We start from the raw sequence: 19,094 nt of genomic DNA, 5'->3' as shown, positions 1-19,094 counted from the left end.
CCTAGTGCCTACAGTTTGTAGAGCCCACTTCATCCCCAATTATTTCTCTGGGTGCCATCTGCACATCAAACCTCATGGACCCAGAACAGAAGGCATCCCATCTCTGTTCTTCTTCTCAATAGGTTTTGCCAAGGAAGGTGACCTTTCCCAAGACCTGTACAATCTGCGCTCTGGAGATACTCTTGCTAAAGCTTCCCACACCGCAGCCTATTGTGAATCTAAACTTTATCCCCTTCACACAACTCTAGGACCTGTCCTCTATCCATGCTGACTAACAGAGGGAATGTTAGGGGCATGAGTGTTACAAGTGGTGGTCCATATGAGGAATTCAACTGGAAGGTCTCTGAAGTTCAGGACACACTTCCCCTCCCAGGGCAGTATGTAAGCTATGCCTGCTCAGTGTGGCACTCTGTCCCCCTCTAGTAGTGGCTATGCCAGCTAGAGGAGTATCTCTTTTGTCTCAGACAGTAGAGACTCATGCATTAAGATCAAGAGGTTCCAGAGATGTTGGCATTATATTACGAAAAGCTTTCTAACTCTAAGGATAGTTAAGCGCTAGAATAGGCTGCCAAGGGAAGTTTTGGACCATCCTTTAAGGTTTTTAGAACAAATTAGCCAAACACCTGTCAGAGATGGACTAGGGATACTTGGTCCTGCCTCAGCACTGGAAGAGGGACTAGATGACACTTCAGCTCCTTTCCAGCCCCACATTTCTATGATTCTGTTTTAATTTTAGAAGCAACAAGACAATTTGGATGGGGAAAGGAATCAACTTGTCTAATTAAAGTGGCAAATCATTTAAAGGATAAATTAAAAGGCCCTTTTAGATCATCTTGTCCCTTCGTGTCAGTGCAGGATTGCTCCTTGCTGTATATTTTCCAGTGCTCTGTGAAGTCATAAATGCCTCAAGCAATGGAACTTCCACTATTCCCCGGGAAAGACAATTGCAGAGTCTAATAAACCTTATTGTGAGGAAATATTTCCTGTTAGTGAGCTTGGCCTTTTCTTTACTCCATTTCATCCCATTTCTCCTAGTTAATCCCCTTTAAGGATGTACAGACAAATGTATTCCCCTACACTCATCCCATCAGCTATGCTTTACTCAAGCAATACATATTAGGTTCTTTAAACATGTACTCATGAGTCATTCTCTGCAGCCACTTAATCATTTAGGACAGTCTGCTCAAATTTCTTTTAGGGACTGAGGTACCCCATGCTATACTGAGTGGCTTAGGTGCAGTCTCCACCATGTCACACAGAAAGAGGAGCTAAAAGGCCATAAGACAAGATGATATAGGAACTTTAAGAATTGGATCATTTATTTTGCTCCAACAGAAGTTTTACTGAATGGTAAATCTCCCATTGACTTCCATGGGACTCTAGTTAAGTCAACATTAGACATTTTTTAGAAGCCCACACTAAACCCTTATCTTTCCAAACAGAAGTTATCTTTATAGCTGCTTGCTGGCTTCTATATCCTATTGTGTTGAGTCCTCACTACCCCTTGCACATGTAAATACTCAGAGAAGGCCTCACAGACACCAAGGGAATTACCAGTTGCTGTCAATGTTTGTCATCAACAAATCGCAAGATGTCACTTAAAAGTGGTGTTGAACTTAGGCTAGCTGTTGCTGTGGACAGGACAGGACAGCTCTCTGCACCCTTCCAGGAGCTTTGTAGAAACCTTGGTCCATCAGGGCTCAGTGCTGCTCCCCGAAGGGGTGATAACAATAGTTTTGCTGCCAGAATGGCCAGGAATCCATTTCCAGCGTGGTTATAGGAAGTGTGGCTGAGACCTGGAGGAACATGGTATCCCCCTCATGCTTTCTGTAAGGTGCTGATGTGACGCTATTGATATAAACTGGGACCATATAGAACATGGTTTGCAACCAAGGTCCTGTAGTGGCACCAAATCCTATGTAAAGGGGGTCATATAAGGTGTCTAAGAGCAGGTTATGGGTTACTGGTTATGATTATGCTGTCTGTGTGTCTGTATCCTTTTGTAGTTGAAGTTATAAGTAGCGGCTCTATACTGTCTATATTTCAAACTTGTGCTGTGTTACTGGGAAAGATCCCAGACAAGTTGGTGTTAGCTCTGTTTAGCCTGCTTGATGGCCCATTAAGGACCATCAGCTACACAATTGACCCATTGAGAGGAGGCACATACGCCTTGTGACTCAGCAAAGTATGCAGGGACTTGCCCATGTGACTCCAAACTCCATTTTGCTGTAATTTTCCACAGTAAGAATAAAGAAGTGTTCTTATACCTGGAAGTGCCTATATAAGGCTGATGCCTCATCTCCATCTTGTCTCCAATCCTGCTTCCTACCTCTGGAGGGACTTTGCTACAAACTGAGGCTCTACACAAAGGACTGATGACCCATCCCAGCGGGGATGTACTCCAGAGACTTGATTTGAACCTGCAGTTTACTCCATCACTGCTACAAGCCTGAACTAAGAACTTTGCCATTACTGTATGTAATTGATTCCATTTAACCAGTTTTAGCTCTCATCTCTATCTTTTTCCTTTTATGAATAAACCTTTAGATTTTAGATTCTAAAGGATTGGCAACAGCGTGATTTGTGGGTAAGATCTGATGTGTATATTGACCTGGGTCTGGGGCTTGGTCCTTTGGGATCGAGAAAACCGTTTTCTTTTACTGGGGTGTTGGTTTTCATAACCATTCATCCCCAGGACGGGTGGCACTGGTGGTGATACTGGGAAACTGGAGTGTCTAAGGGAATTGCTTGTGTGACTTGTGGTTAGCCAGTGGGGTGAAACCAAAGTCATTTTTGTCTGGCTAGTTTGGTTTGCCTTAGAGGTGGAAAAACCCCAGCCTGGGGCTGTGACTACCCTGTTTAAGCAATTGGTCCTGAGTTGGCACTCTCAGTTGGGTCCTGCCAGAACTGCGTCGTCACAGCTGAAATGGTTTTTTTTTTTCCCCCACCTGCACTAGCAGCACAACAGTTTTCAACATCACTTGAGAAAGGGCCATGGGGCACCCACTGCTAAACCACTCTCAGCACTGGGTCACTTTACTAGTTCAAATAAGGCCTTGCTGCTTTACCAGCCCCACACCTGAGGCCCTGCTTTGCTACCTCCATCCTTCCAGCTAAGGAAACTGAACATGTCAGCCCCCATAAGTAGCTCTTGATCATCACTTATTGAGTAATGCCAGGTACAATCATCCTGCCACCAACCACCGATCAAGCTGCCTCTAAAATGGATCACAGAGCACATCCCTTGCTTACGTGGACCATGAGAGAGACATTGGAGTACAAACTGGACACGGACAACATCGCATCTCACAGCCCAGACGGCATGAGACAAAGTCTTAGACTTACAAATGCACTTAAAGACAACCCCAGGACCTACAGGAATCTGAGTTTTACCACAGAAGAACATGAGAGCAGGATTTGACCCTTAAAGGTGCGATAATCCCACGATTTCCATTTGTTTGTTGCAATCGCTATGCTAAGAATATAACCTAAGGAAATGTCAGTGATCAGTAACATTAAGATGTAATCCAAGACCAAAAAGAGGCTTTGCCTAGAGAATCCATTACTTGAAAAAGAATAGTATCTGAACAGTTATACCAATGCTAATAGATAAAACTAAGCTTATGTTCATAGAAGGTGCCAGGTGGGTCTCTCCTTTAAAGGCCAGGAACACAACATATATATATGTATGTACTGCTACGTAGTGGTGTTCTTTAGAATTATTTATTCTGATGAGTAGGTGCCTTAAATGGAAACCAAGAGAGAAAAGAGCCCTTTGAGGCAGTAGGAAGCAAGAGTCACAATGAGCAGAAGAGTCTGGGTGCAGGCTCAGATATCATGGTAAAGACACTCAGATACTCCAGGGATGAAAACACTATAAGGCTAGGGTCCTCGCTCAATTTTCACTGAAAGTCAATGGGATTTGGGAGCTTCACTCGTTTAAGATCCTTTGCAAATCCCTGCCTTGCTGCCTAGACAGAAGAGGACTTGCACTGCTCCCCAGCACATTGACCTTTTAACTGAGCAATTGCATATTATGGGTGAAATTCACCAGTATGCAGAGGGCCAGCCCTGGGCCTATGCACCACTACAGTGCTATTCTGAAAGATTAAGTGGGATTTAAATTGTTCAGAGCTGGCAGCTGACACCAGGGATTGAACGAGGGCTGTCTAGCACTAAAAGCATGGGCCTGTACAGCTTGAGTTAAAGAGCCGGGCTCTAGAACTGAGAGTTGTAGTAGACTCACTTCCTTTGTAGATCAGACGAAGCAGACAAGGTACACAACATGCAGACCAGGAGGCCTTCTGCACTAGGATGAATTTCACCCAAAATGAACTTCCTTATGGGAGATGTTGAACTCCATGGCATGACTCCTAAGGATGCTCTTTAGATAATGTTCCTCTTCAGATTTCTGAGCCCTGCTCTGGTCTAAAGCCCTGCCTAGACCTAAAACTGGCTTTGAGAAATCCGTGATTGCAAAACTCAGGGATTGAATGAAGCATGGCCTTTTAAATGAAAGCTGAGCCCATTGCTCAATGCAACCCTCTCAGTTCACATGGCAAGAAGCCTGTCTTGCCCATGCACAAACTGTCTGCCACAGTTCCAGTTAAATACAAGGTTTTAATTAAAACAGGTACCAATGAGTCTCCTTGCTGGCAGCATGTGGGTTGCTCAAAAGTGCCATAAAGCATGAAATAGCAGAGCAAGAGCCATAGTGTCAGAGCTAACACACCAGTTCCAACCTGGCTTTAATAAAGGGTGAACAATCTGACAGCACTTTAGTGGAAGGAAACAGCTCAATTGCCTTTTGGTATCTCTTGCTGTAGGGCAGTTATGAGCAGTAAGGTGGGTGGGAGGAGAGAGAGGGGAAATCATGAAAGGAAGGAGGCTGGCGCACAACAACACAGGCAGCAGCTTTTCTCAGATGATCATTTGGTTGGGTGTCAGTCAAATGGAGTAGTTACATTCAGAGCATTCACCCTCCTCCAGAGAGTGCTTTACATCGGTGCCATGTAATCAAGCCATTTTGTGGGTGGGGCGGATGCATGGGGCTCTTTCAACTAAACAAAGACTAGCATGAAAAGACAGTGAGCTCTCTCGAAGGCGATGGGATTTGGCTCTCTGATTTCGCTGGGCAACAGTTAGGTCAGCCAAATACAAGGCTTTACCAATTTTTTAGATACCTACTGCATGCTGATAACATTTGAAACAATCATCCAGCTAATCTGTGTGGAAGTGCAATAGATCTCCTACACCAGTACTTATGGCATCCCTATTAATACCTGATGAGGTAAGCATTTTAGTACTACAATTACAAAATGAATTAACAGAGATTAACCTGTTATGTTAAAGTGTTACCCTGACAATTTATCATGCTCTCCACAAACTCAAGAGAATTAGACTTTCACCACAGGCAAACTATAAGTGCAATATTGATGACAGGTCTTTGCTGGCTTATTTCTATGTATAAGTCACACAGCAGTTGCTCTTACAAAGTTCAAACTATTATACAAATGTGGGTGTGAAATTGACACACAGTTGATATACAACCTTAGGGCTATTTTCTCTGAAGGGGATATTCCAACACACAAGCTGCAATCTCTTTTTTATTCAAAAGAGATGCAGAAGTAGACAGTGGCAATTTAGAAATCCACAAAACACCATCACATATTTCACTGAGAAGCAGCTTTCCTTTCTCTGTATCTGCAACATGGAAATCCCGCATACGGTTTCTTAAATATAATTTCACTGTATCTACTGAGAAAACTACACTACAACAATCGCTAGCTTGTCATGAGGAGACAGACTAAGAACAGAGAATGGTGTTAGAAGGCCATATGTAACATTTAAAGAAAAAGTCCTCATATATTACAAGAAGGTAGAATTGAGAGTGTCTGGGAAAAAAAATCTTTATTTCTCCTGCAGGCCCCACTTGTTCACTAGTATAAATATAATTTTATGGCTTATATAAGGTTTGTGGCAGATCTATTAATAGCCCTTAAAGCCATTATGATCTGACCGCCTACGTAACACAGGCCATAGAATTTCATGCCGCAATTCCTGCATTGAGACCAGTGACTTGCAAATGAACTAGATCATCTCTTTTAGACAGACATCCAATCTTGATTTAAAGATTTAAGGGATGGGGAATCCATTACAGCCCTTGGTAAACTGTTCCAATGGTAAGCCTGAGAGTATCACCACTCTGCAGGCTGGCTATATGGCACATTTTCAAATCCTTTAATCATTATTACTCTTTGAACCCTCCTCCAATTTCTCAACATTCCTTCTTGAACTGTGTATACCAGACCCGGACGCAGTATTCCAGCAGTGGTCACACAGTGCCAAAGACAGAGGTTGTCATAACATTGGAGTGCTATTGTCTGACAAAAGACCCGTTTGTCACAGCTTAATGGTTCCTTGCTTAATATGCAAGCTACTGCCAGGAGAGAACAGAAAAAAAAAATTCTCTCTGGTTCCTTTTAAAACCAAACCCTCTCTGCTTAAAAGCCGCTAGCAGAGAAAAGAAAAATATAATATTCCTACTGGCTTCTATCTATCCCACAACGCTGCCACTCATGTCATAACATTTTTTCCAGATCTGGACCTTAGCGTCCAAAATATGGGTGTTAGCATGAAAACCTCCAAGCTTAGTTACCAGCTTGGACCTGGTAAAGCTGCCACCAGCCAGGAATCTATACAGTGCCTGGCACACTGTGGTCTCCCCAAAACCTTCCCTGGGGGACCCCCAGAAAAAAAAACTCCAACAAGTCTTAAGAAGAAGGCTTTATATAAAAAAGAAAGAAAAGGACATAAAAACGGTCTCTCTGTATTAAGGTAACAAATACAGGGTCAATTGCTTAAAAAAAAATAAACAGCCTTATTTAAAAAGAATACAATTTAAAACATTTCAGCAACTACACACATGTAAATACAAAAAAAAAACCCAATATAAACATATTGTCTAACTATTTTTGTACTTACAACTTGAAAACAAAAGATTAAAAAGCCAGGAGACAAAAAGATTACTCTCATAGCCGAGAGGGTCAGACCCAAGACAAAGAACAAAGAACTCACACACAAACTTCCCTCCACCCAGATTTAAAAAAGTCTTGTTTCCTGATTGGTCCTCTGGTCAGGTGTTTCAGGTAAAAACACATTAACCCTTAGCTATCTGTTTATAACAGAGGTAATATAGCCCCTCTACTCCTAAGAAAATGTCAGGACCTTTGCTCAGTATCACAGTGTGCTCATTTGCACTTGAGCATCCACATCACCATCCACATCTTTTTTAGAGTCTCTGTTTCCCAGGATAGAGTACCCCCTTCTGGTAAGTATAGTCTACGATCTTTGTTCCTGGAGGTACACACTCACATTTAGCCACATTAAAATGCATATTGTTTGCTTGTGCCCAGCTTACCAAGCAATCCAGATCGCTCTGTTTCAGAGATCTGTTATCTTCATTATGCCACACCGCCAATTTGTCACTTGCAAACTTGATCAGTAATGATTTTTTGTTTTCTTCCCCCCCGTCATTAATACAAGCATTAAATACCATAGTGCCAAGAACTGATCTCAACAGGACCCCACTAGAAACACACCTGTTTGATGACTACTCCACATTTACAGTTACCTTTTGAAACCAATTGAGTAGCCAGCTTTCAATCCATTTAATATCTTTTTAGTTTTTAATCAAAACATCATGCAGTACCATATCAAAAATCTTATAGAACTCTATTACATCAACACTATTTATTAACCAAACTTGTCATCTCAAAGCAGGATATCAAATTAGTTTGACATTTGCCATAAACCCATGTTGATCAGCATTAGTTACATTACCCTCCTTTAACTCTTGATTAATCAAGTCCCATCTCAGCAGCTCCATTGTCTTACCTGGCATCTATGTCAGACTAACAGGCTTACAATTACCTGAATTATCCCATTTACCCTTTTTAAATATTGGCACAACATTAAGGAAATTCCAGAAGACTGGAGAAAAGAGAATAGAGCAGAGGTTTGTTACAAAATTGATGGCCTTTAACTCAGAACTGGATTTGCTACAAAGCATTTTTTTTATGGGGTGCTCCCTAAATCAATCCAGAACTCAAAGAGGTGCAGTCTGTAGTGGATTGTTAAGCAGTGCTTCACACTCAAGAAAAAGACTCTTTGAGCTTCAGGATCTGCATGGGCTGCCTATTGGTTTCGGGATGATTTAAGGGGCTGGTTTCAGTCTCAAGAGCCTGCCACCTTCCTATTTGGCAACATCTACACTGGGAAAATGTATTGGTTAGAAAATGTTAGCACAAATATGAAACCTGACTCGGCATCTAGAATAGACAGGAGCAAGTCATGTTTAAAAATGTTTAGTGGTCATGGCTGTGATCAGGAGAGGCACTGAGTGGAATCCCCCTAGATTGAAAAGTGAGGGGACAGAACTCCCCTCTGGTCTGAAATAGCCAGTCTACTAGCCTTCAGGACAATCTTCAGGGTTCTTCTACTTGTTGGGCCTGATGCAGAGGGAGGAGCATGATGGGGTTGGGCATGTGTGAGGGTGGGGAATTCCGTAGCTGTTGAGGTTTGTTGGCAATTGTGGGAGTTTTATTGTTCTTGCAATTTGTGTCAAAGGTCCAAAGGGGCATAGGGAGGTGCTGCTTTTTATATTTGTATAAATATTTTTTAGAAACTGAAAAACTGCAATTAAAAGTTTATTTCCTTAGCATCAGGAGAACTTTTAGAAAACAACATACATACGTACATAATTCATCTATTATACAATTCTCCTCAATGCTTTTGACAGTTCAAATATTTCCAACAAACAACTTATTTTCTTCTGTTCAGTCCTGCAGTGAAATCAATATGAAAACGAAACTATTTTTGTCTGCCAAGCGCAGTAATCTATACTGCACCCATCCCGGGGCACCTGACCTGTAAACTGTGACTTGACAATTACTCATGTGTCATAGAAATAGACTGAGGTTAGAAGCAAAAGATATAATTTCACTGCAAGATTCAGCAGAAGCTGGGTTTTCAGGACAAAAGCTATACTGATCCTCACTGAAAACACTAACATCTGAATCTCAGCAGGAGAGCCAGTATGGTCTTGTGGTTAGAACCTGGGAGTCAGAAGCCCTGGCTCTGATGCTAATTTATTAATCCTTGCTGTGCCTTCCTGTGTGAATCAACCTCTCTGTGCCATAATGAGGACTATAATGTCTAATATCCCTGGGAGGTAGGTGAGGAGGTGGACTCAATATACAAGTGCTTTGAGATACTGGGATATTTATAAATGCTAAGTATAATATTGAGGGCACAGATATTGTTTGAATCCTCTTCATGTATTTCCTATGCAAGACCTTCATTTAATGTGCAAATAAAACTTCTGTACATTAGCAAATAGAGTAGTATCATGATATCACAGTAGCAAGTGATAAAAACATAGGAATGGCCATATGGGTCAGACCAATGGTCCATCTAGCCCAGTATCCTGTCTTCCACCAGTGACCAGTGCCAGATGCTTCAGAGGGAACGAACAGGAGAGGACAATTGAGAGATCCCGTCGTTTAGTCCCAGCATCTAGCAGTCAGAGGCTTAGGGACACCCAGAGCATGGGATTGCCTCCCTGACTATCTTGATTAGCAATTGATGGACCTATCCTCCATGAACTTCTCATTCTTTTTTGAACGCAGTTACACTTATGATCGTCACAAGAAGTTCCACAGGTTGACTCTGCATTGTGTGAAGTACTTCTTTATGTTTATTTTAAACCTGTTGCCTATTAATTTCATTGGGTCACCCTGTCTGTCAATTACCTGTTACAGAAGGCCAAGATCAAAGGCCTGAACTGTATACAGAAATGGGTGATCAGCCCAGCCTTTGTTTTGATTCTGAATTTAAGGCAGATAAACTTGTAACCACAGGAAAAACGCAGTTGTTGGTTTTGAAGGTGCACTTCAGTCCCTCCTATTCTCTCCCTGTAGCACATAATAGTCTAGTCTCCTGTAGGCTGTAATACTTTGGCCACATTTTGGCTTTTGGATTTAGTGTGCGGGCGCTGGGTGATGTCCTGTGATATACAGGAGGTCAGACTAGATGATTTAGTGGTCCCTTCTAGCCTTAAACTCCAGGACTCTGACTCAGGACTAAAACCTACAGAGCCCTATGTTGAAGTTGGGGGTGACCTGTTTGCAATAAAGGTAATAATGTTTCTTACACTGGGGATGGCTTATGTTGTACAGTACTCAAAGCACTTTGATGTATGCGTATGATGCTTTGAAAATCGAAATTGTGTTCTTTAATGTACCCAGTCCCCATCATAGTGTCTGGTGCTTCTGGCCATTGGTGGGTGGTATTTCATATGTATGTTTCTCCAGCATCAAGAGGAGCTCCCAGGATGAACAGACTCCCTCTTCTATTTGTCAATCATAATAATTGAGGCTCTGAACACAGTAGTTTGAAAAAAAAGTCTAGTTTATTGCATTCTCTCTCAAAGCACAACAAAAATAAAAGAAAATCAAAAGTATTGAAATAAAGGAAAGTAAGGAGGTTAAAAGGGTTTCAAATTATTACCTGGGTTTAGGTTTAATCAAATTAAACAAAGTCCCAACAATTTAGAAGGGCTTTCAACACCAACTAATATTAATGAACAAAGCAAAGTACAGTATTATGCAGCGTACAAACAGCTAGCAAGCTCGCGCCATTACCAAGATGACTTTTTAAAAGTGTGATAAAAAAGCGTCAGTATTAAATAACACCGTTGTATCTGAGCATCTGGTCCTTGACAGGGAGTGGGGAAGATGTCTTGTCCCTCCTCTGAACTGGCTGACTTGGGAGCTGCCACAAGATACTTTTAAACTGCATTTCCACTTGCCAAGGGGTTCTCAAAAAAACCCTGCCATGCTTGTATAAAACAAACTGGGTAACTTCAGAAGCTGAATCCATTAGAGTGCGGTGCCAGGAAGACTAAAAAAAGAAACTCTGTGGCAGTCTCTATATACAGATGAGAAAGAAATCAAAACAGATCAGCTGTCAAAAGGAAACAAACCTGACCTCTCCCCAGTCACCACAGATTTAAAAATCAGACAGAAACAAGTCAATAATACACATGCTATATTTTTTAAAAAATAAAGAGTGATCCAAGTTAGTTCTCTCTCTACAGTCAGATTTACATTTAAACCTTTCACTGTGTCTCTTCCAAACCAAGCACAGAACGTTCAAGAGCTATTTTGAAAGAGCAGAGGTTAAAAGGAAACGTCTTTCTATGCATTGACTCCTCGGTTCTCCATACTGAATTCTCTCTCCACTTTTTCCTCATCTCCTCCTCAAGCTGGCTCATTTACAGCATTGGTTAGCAGCTGTTTAAACATTCTGATGATGTATGAGTATAGAATGAACACAAAAAATATTCTTCCGCTTACATCAGTGAACTCAAGTTCTTTTCATCTACAATTCTAGTCTTTAAAAATGAGGTATCCTTTAGAGAACATTTAGAACATAAAGAAAAATAAACAGCACTGATTAATTTATTCAGCATGTTGCCCAGTTCATTAAACACCTCTGCTGCAACATTTGTTAAGACACTTCAAACTTTAGCTAATGTAGCTAAAAATCACAATATTGTTAAGCACCTACCCACAATATCACAAACTTTTTATGGGTGATAGAATTATTTTTATATATAAAAATAATTAATTCTATCAATTGCCATATTATTTTTATATATAAAAATAATTAATTCTATCAATTGCCATATTTTTTAAACTGCCTGAATTTAGTACTTTAAAAAAACAAGTCTAGTCCACAAAGCACTGGCTACAGGGACAAATACAGTGCATCAGGTACCAAGAAAGCTGCCTCACACAATCCCCTGCCAATATACCAGAAACTTTGCTGCTATTCCAGCCCGGGGCCTCATGGAGCAGTCAGTCAGCTTCTTGATGGTATGTGGGGTGGACAAATATCCACCTGAGATTACGGTAATTTCAAACTTCTCATCTGTGAATGAAACCAGTTATCGAACCCAAATGTCCAGAGATGGGAGGTCAGTGAAGCATTGGAGATTTTGAAATGAAAATGGTCCAAACAATATTCATTTTGACACTTGTGCTGTAGAATGTTTTTAGTCCCTATTGGGATCATCTTAAATTGGTAGACACGACAGACAGATGGCATTTCTCTAACTAGAGTTTCAAGTACAGGAAGAAATTGAGAAATATTTAATGTTTCTGCTATTGAGAAATATTTAATGCAACAGAAAGCCTTCTCAAAAGAAGAAGTACATATATATTAGTGTGCATGCTGTTGTAAAATATTCACTTTCATTGCTAATAAGGTTAACAGAGTTATATTTCCAAATGAGCTGCTAGGGTAATACAATTGAACAATTTCAGTATGCCACACTTACTGTCTCCCAAGAAATACTGGAAAAAACCATACGAATGCACAGTTTGGGGGTTATTTGACAGATCAGTTGTTTAGTTAAAAAAGTGCTAATATTGCATTTTAAATACAAGTGGCTTTAAACCCCAACATTTTCTATGCATGTTACTGGAAATACAGGCATTGCTCTCTCGTTATTCCAGTGCCTCACATGCTTGAGTGCCTTCATATCACTTCCCATTCATCTTCAAAATCATCGGGATGAAGCAAAACAGAAGTGTCACTACTTTTTTGCAAGCTATGAGAGTGGCTGAATGTTTTCGTCAGACGTTGAAGAAGGTATCCTGAAGAACCAATTGCCCACAGTTCATCTAGAGGTGTCACTGCCAAGCAAAAGTTATCCAGATTTTAATCAAAGCAGTATGTTCCAGTTGCAAACACTCAAAAAGTAGCTAATATTTCACTAAATTTTTCTAACTAGACCCAAGAAAAAAAATTTGGGGGGGGGGGGGAGAAGAGATTATAAAAGCTAAATTAATGAAAGAGTCATGGTCAAATAACAGAAGAGCAGCATTTAACAATAGTATTTCTCTTTACTAATAATCAATTTGAGAACACACGCTAGCTATCATAAGATCAGTCAGTGAAGGTTTCAGCTCATCATGCAAAACTGACTTGCCTGTTAAACAAGACACGCTCCCTGGAATCTTCTTCCAGTAGTCTCCTGCTGGGTTTTTGTCAGTAATGCCATACCGACGTGCTACATCTCCATTCGGACAGCATGCCCAAACAGTTCTTGTACTTATAGCCAGCTGACATGCCTGCAACCCTAAATGGAAACACATGAAGAAAATAACAAAATGCTTTCTTATTAAACTGTATGTAACAGTTTCATATAAAGGTACCAAGCCTGTCAAGTTTTCCACATTTCTTTCTTGACTGTCCCTTTGACTTTAAGACGGTTGGTTCAGGCATGAGGGCAGAATTTGGACTTAAGAGTTAAGATGGACAGGATAACTTCCTCAATATTATGAAAGTGGGAATAATCTTACATTTATTTAACACCTTTTAGCCAAACTGAGCTCAAATGGATTGTGCAGACTAACTTGTGCTCAGCAGTCATTTCTGGCGTGGAATGTGGGAACTTTTTAAAAGCACACAGCAACACTACTCAGCCATTTAGAACACGGGGTCAAGAAGACTACTGTATCCAACTTCAACCAAACTTTTTGGCAGGCAGATGGAATTTGTCCAGGACAAGGGGATTAATACATGCAGATTTGAAAAATGAGATTAAGTTTTTAATAATCACATGGAGGCAGGACCCTGGTTTTTATCACATTCAAAGACAGAACTTCCAGGCGCATAGCAGGCCCAGATACCTTGCTGAGCACTGCTTTAGTACCAACTCAGAGGGAAGAGTGCACCACCAGCACCACTGATTGCGACAACTTGGAAATGGTGCGGTGCAGCCTGTTCTACAATGGAAACACTTCCAGAATCTGAAATTTCTCATCAAGGGACACTTACAACGTTTAGTGAAAGTGAGACCATATTTAAGAGAGACATAGTCAAGATAAGGATTATCTGGTAACCAAATAAGTCTCGTTAATTACAACAATCTAGCACGCTTGGCATTGGAACAGCTCACTAACAAAAACAGAATTAAAGTGTTTCAGGGATTGAATGTGTGAGAGGAAGCACATAGGAATATCATCATTATTTTTACCTGGTACATGTTCCCAGTCAGTTCCTACTGGCATTTCTTCTGTAATTCCTATTCGTACATGGACATTCCATTTGCTATCAATTGCCCATAGGATCTGATCATTTGGACTTGAATGAACACTGACCAAGTTTATTCCCACTGGCTAGAAACAAAAACAGTACTTAAAGTCTCAGCCAGTACAACATTTAAAACAGATCAATTCACTCTCTTACAGATATCTGCTATGGAAGTAATAAAATGTCAGACTACAGACAAAAACAAAACAAAACAACCCCAAACCCTGACAGTTTTGCAAATACAGACCACATTGCATAGTTACCATGTAAAATGTAATGTTTCCTCAAAGTTAACATGTTAAGGTTGCAAAAAAGGAAATAATCTGGGCCGGCATAAATTGATGCTACTTTGTTTTCAAAATCTAATTGTTATATTTTAATTTGCAACATCCAAGCTCAGTAACTGCAAACCTAAATTTTATTGTTCCAATGTTCATATAAGCAAATCAGTCAGCGTTGCAATTGGGATAGGGCAAGAATTATCTGTAAATTCAGTAGAAACCTTCCTATGCAGAGCAACAGATGCACTAATTCATTATTTTCTTACTGCCTTCTCAAATTCTCCTAGCATATTTACATCTTGACCTGGACATTTTTAAAGAGTCCAACTGTCTCAGATTTGGGACCATTTGGTGACTTGCCTCCACTGTTCCCACCCTCACTATTAGTGAGGGGGTCTGGCTCTGCAGGTTATGTCTACGTGGCGAACGAGGGGTGTGATTTGACACATACTCATGCTAGCTAAATAGCAGAAGAGGTGCAGGATGAGCCATGCCAAGTACAGACTCACCAGCTTCAGGCAGGTATGTACTTGGCTACCCTGCTACCGCAGCTACATGGCTATTTATACTTGAGATAGCACAAGCATGCATACACAAGCAGAAGAATCACACTCCTAGCTTGTAGTCTAGACACAGTTGCAGATACATCTTCTTAGGTCTGGATCACCCACATTTTCACTAGAATTTCTGAAATCCTAGTTTCCTGGGAGCCCAAGTGCAACATTTATCTCACTCTTCCCAGGCGTCAGTCTTTATTCAGTGAAGACTCCCACTGAACTCTGGGGAGCTTTGAATGAGCAGGGGGCGGGGGGGAACTTATCTGCCCTTCAAAACCAAATGTGTCTGACCAGAATGTTTGTGTATCATATAAGGAGTTATTTTGTAGCAAGGTAAGAGTCAGGAAGCTTAACAAATGCAAATATAATCTGAAAAAACTGCATATCAGAGCAAAAACAATGCTTCCCTCTAAATGAACTTTAGAAGGGCTCCATTGAACGACAGGCAGATACAGCTTTAAAAAGGTCAACATCTTACAAGGAAATGAGGTATTTACAATCATGTATTTATAATCATTTGTAAGCACCTAGAGTCTAACAGGGTAATAAGTAATAGTCAATAAGGATTTGTCAAGAACAAATAATGCGACATCAATCTTATTTCCTTCTTTGATAGGTTTACTGGCCTAGCGGATGGGGGAAAAAAGATGTAGATGTGATATAACTTGATTTTAGTAAGCCTTTTGACCCAGTCTCGTGTGACAGTCTCATCAGAAAATGAGGCATATGAGGTCTACGTTATATTACTATGAAGTGGGTGCACAACTAGTTGAAAGACCATCATAACAGCGTATAGCTATCAATTAATGGTTTGTTGTCAAACTAGGAGGATGTATCACTTGGGATTCTGCAGGAGTCTGTCCTGGATCCAATACTAGTCAATATTTTTATTAATTACTTGGATAAAGGAATGGAGAGTGTGCTTATAAAATTTGTAAATGATACGAAGCTAGGAGGAGTTGTAAGCACTTTGGAGGACAGGATTAGAATTCAAAATAACCTTAACAAGTAGAACAATTGGTCTGAAATCAACATGATGAAATTCAGTAAGGACAAGCATAAAGTACTACATGTAGGAAGGGAAAAAAACCAAACCAAATGCACAACCACCAAGTGGGGAATAACTGGCTAGGCAGCAGTACTACTGAAAATAATCTGGAGGTTGTAGTGGGTCATAAATTGAATATGAGTAAACATGATGTAGTTGTAAAAAAGGCTAATATTCTGGAGTATATTAACAGGAGTATAATATGTAAGACACAGGAGACAATTATCCCACTCTACTCAGCACTGGCGAGGCCTCAACTAGGATACTGTGTCCAGTTCTAAGCACCACAGTTTAAGAAAGATGTTGCCAAATAGGAGAGAGTCCAGAGGAGAGCAACAAAAATGATAAAAGGTTCAGAAAACTTGACCTAAAAGTAAAGATTTCAAAAAACTGGGCATGTTTAGTTTTGAGAAAATATGACAAGGGGAGGGAGAACACCTGATAGCCCTTAATGTATTTGAAGATGATTGTTATAAAGATCAATTGTTCTCAATGTCTACTGAAGGTTGTACAAGTAGTATTGGGCTTTATCCGAAGCAAGGGTGATTTAGAAAGGTAAGATATTAGAGGGAAAAAAAAGAACTATAAAAGGAGTTAAGCTCTGCAATAGGCTTCCACAGGAGGTTGTAGAGTCCCCATCACTGGAGATTTTTAAGAACAGGTTAAACTAAGTCCATCCCTGACAGGTGCAAGCATTCTTGGCCCTGCCTCAACACAGGGAGCTGGATTACAATGACCTTCCAAGGGTCCAGCCCAGTGATTCTGTGTTGTCACATATATGCTGGATTGCATTGTCAATGTGAGATACACAGTTGCAATCATCTCTGCAGGTACTTAATTTAGGAGCACACACATACATGCACAAATCCATACATAACCCTGTGCCAAACTGAGCTCGTGCACATGCGGACTTGCCAGCTTTGCATTTAACTTTAAAATTCTGGCCCAATGTCTGTCTGGCCCTCTTTCTGACACTCCCCCCCGCACTTCTTTCCTTTTCAGGCTGCCTTCATAGCATTCTCTAAACCAGCTCTGTTTTTTATCCCTATAAAGACCATCTCAAGATGCCTACTATAGTATCTGCTTTTTGTGACATGCTTTTCATGTAGGCTAAATGGCCACGGAAGATCAGGCCTACACAAAAGCATATTCCTTCTCTACTAGCTGGGAACTTGGCCTTTGCAATCTTTATCTCCTAGGAGATATACCAGGAGAGGCGGAAGGCAGATCTCATGCAACATTTCATCTACCAAAGAAAGTCTATGGCATTTCAAGAACTTAAATCAAGCTTTTTTCACTGTAAGTGACTCATCAGCGTGGACATATCATCAACTTTACCATGACATTTTTCACACCTACATGCTATATGCTCTTAAATGCCCTTTAATCTATGCAGAGAAGAACAGTAAACACACCCTCTTATCCAGTCACCTGGTATTTTTAATATATATTTCTAGAACATTTTGTATACTTTATACTTATGCTAAACTGTGAGCCACGCTTCCAGGGTACCTTGCTGTAACGCCAATATGCTAATAGGTGAACTCAATCTCTGGTCTGTGTATCTGCAGAATCTGTCAGAGAAGATGTACGTTGTGTTGAAGCTTGTCAGATATGATAAGTGTAATACGTATAGCTCGCAGAGTGTACTAAGGAAGAAGATGGATGATTTTGTTGACACTTGACCAACATGCCTCTGTACCAACCTATGGCAGTGCAGAATATCTCCAATTTTGCTGACTTTTGGGTAAACTATGTTCAAAACAAGATAAACTGGTAAGAACTGGTGCATAAGTCTTGGCTAATGTTTCATCAATCATAAACAATTCCTGTATAAATATAAACAGGCTTGAACTCAGACTTTTGAAAAGAGGGTAAAGTATGGCTTCTTTTCAAGTTGTGCTGTTCTAGGTTTGACTGATAAAGCTGAATGAGCCTGGATTATTTGACATCTCATCAATAATCTAAATCAAACCTTAACAGTTAATTTTACCAATTTCATTCCTGGTGGAAATCTGAGTGCTTAGGTATGCACTTGGAGTGATGAGTATCTGCCCTCATAAGAACTTATCTTTCATACCTCCTATTACAGACCTGAAACACATGCTACGCAACTGGGTTTTCCACAAAGTTAATTACACAACTGAACTCCCAAGTAACTCCTTATCATGGACTTTAAGAGAACAATTTAGAGAGTCGTAATGGAGATGTAAACTTTCTAGCACATCTTGTTAAAAACTTTCCATTGTGCTTAAGTGCAACAGAAAAAAAAATTACAGATAAAAACATTATAAAAACCATGGCACTAACATGGCATTTGCCAACCATCACTGAGTTTGTGTTGCATCCTTTTGCCCATTCTATCTATTTAGGCGGTAAGCTCTTTGACACACCATTACGTTTGTGTAGTGTACTGCAAAATGGGACCCTGATCTCTGTGGCAAACTCTAGGCAGTATTGTAATACAAATAAATATCCCACAATCTGTGTCTCATACTTTGTGAACATGGGAGAGAAATTAGTTTCCTAACTATGAGACTAGTCAACCCTCCATGGGGATGGGGGGGGGGGAACACACCTTTCCCCATTTCTTTCTCTCCCCTCCTCATCCATCTTTTCTTTTTCTTTCATCTGTTCTTCTTTTCCAATATTGTCTTCCTCTTCCCATGGCTAGTATCATTTTTCTGCCTCCATTCCTTTCCAATATTTTACTGATATATTTACAAATTTTTTTAGCCAACAGCCCGAGGCCTGCCGTCTGGGGCTGACGGCCCGAGCCCGGCCCATTTCTCCTGATTACCCAAATTTTTGATTATCCGATCCGGCTCTGGTCCCAATTAGATCAGGTAATCAGGGTTCTGCTGTATATGGTTTTTATTTTTTCCACAAAATATAAAAACTAAAAGATTCTCTTTAAAAATGTGAATTTGCATTTTTCCATGGCAGATAAATTTTGCGGACCCCTGATAAAGGTAACTAGATAGTGGTACAAGATTAGATGGTGTTCTTTTCCCATTACTACTAAGAAAAGTATCAGTGGAGGTA

General features: G+C 40.4%; 1 protein-coding gene across 8 annotated transcripts in view; it reads right to left on the bottom strand.

Annotated features, from left to right (window-relative positions):
* The window catches only part of TECPR2 (tectonin beta-propeller repeat containing 2), a 129,227-nt gene that overhangs the window by 44,892 nt on the left and 65,241 nt on the right, over positions 1-19,094 (bottom strand). For 4 of the 8 annotated variants that reach the window (XM_050954082.1, XM_050954083.1, XM_050954085.1 and 1 more), the window contains exons 18-20: positions 14,108-14,249; positions 13,058-13,207; positions 12,215-12,761 (exon numbers count right to left, since the gene is read on the bottom strand). The exons of 1 other annotated variant lie outside the window; for it this stretch is intronic. In XM_050954082.1, coding sequence (XP_050810039.1) covers positions 12,604-12,761; positions 13,058-13,207; positions 14,108-14,249 — 450 coding nt within the window. In that variant the 3' untranslated portion in view covers positions 12,215-12,603. Of the gene's footprint in view, positions 1-12,214; positions 12,762-13,057; positions 13,208-14,107; positions 14,250-19,094 lie in introns of those variants that run through there. 3 more of the 8 variants (XM_050954087.1, XM_050954090.1, XR_007774550.1) reach the window with 3 other exon arrangements.

The sequence above is a fragment of the Gopherus flavomarginatus genome, chromosome 5 (assembly GCF_025201925.1).
Source record: "Gopherus flavomarginatus isolate rGopFla2 chromosome 5, rGopFla2.mat.asm, whole genome shotgun sequence".
In the NCBI taxonomy this organism is placed as follows: domain Eukaryota; kingdom Metazoa; phylum Chordata; order Testudines; family Testudinidae; genus Gopherus; species Gopherus flavomarginatus.
Note: the sequence above shows the minus strand (reverse complement) of the source record. Positions and strands in the feature narration are given on the sequence as shown.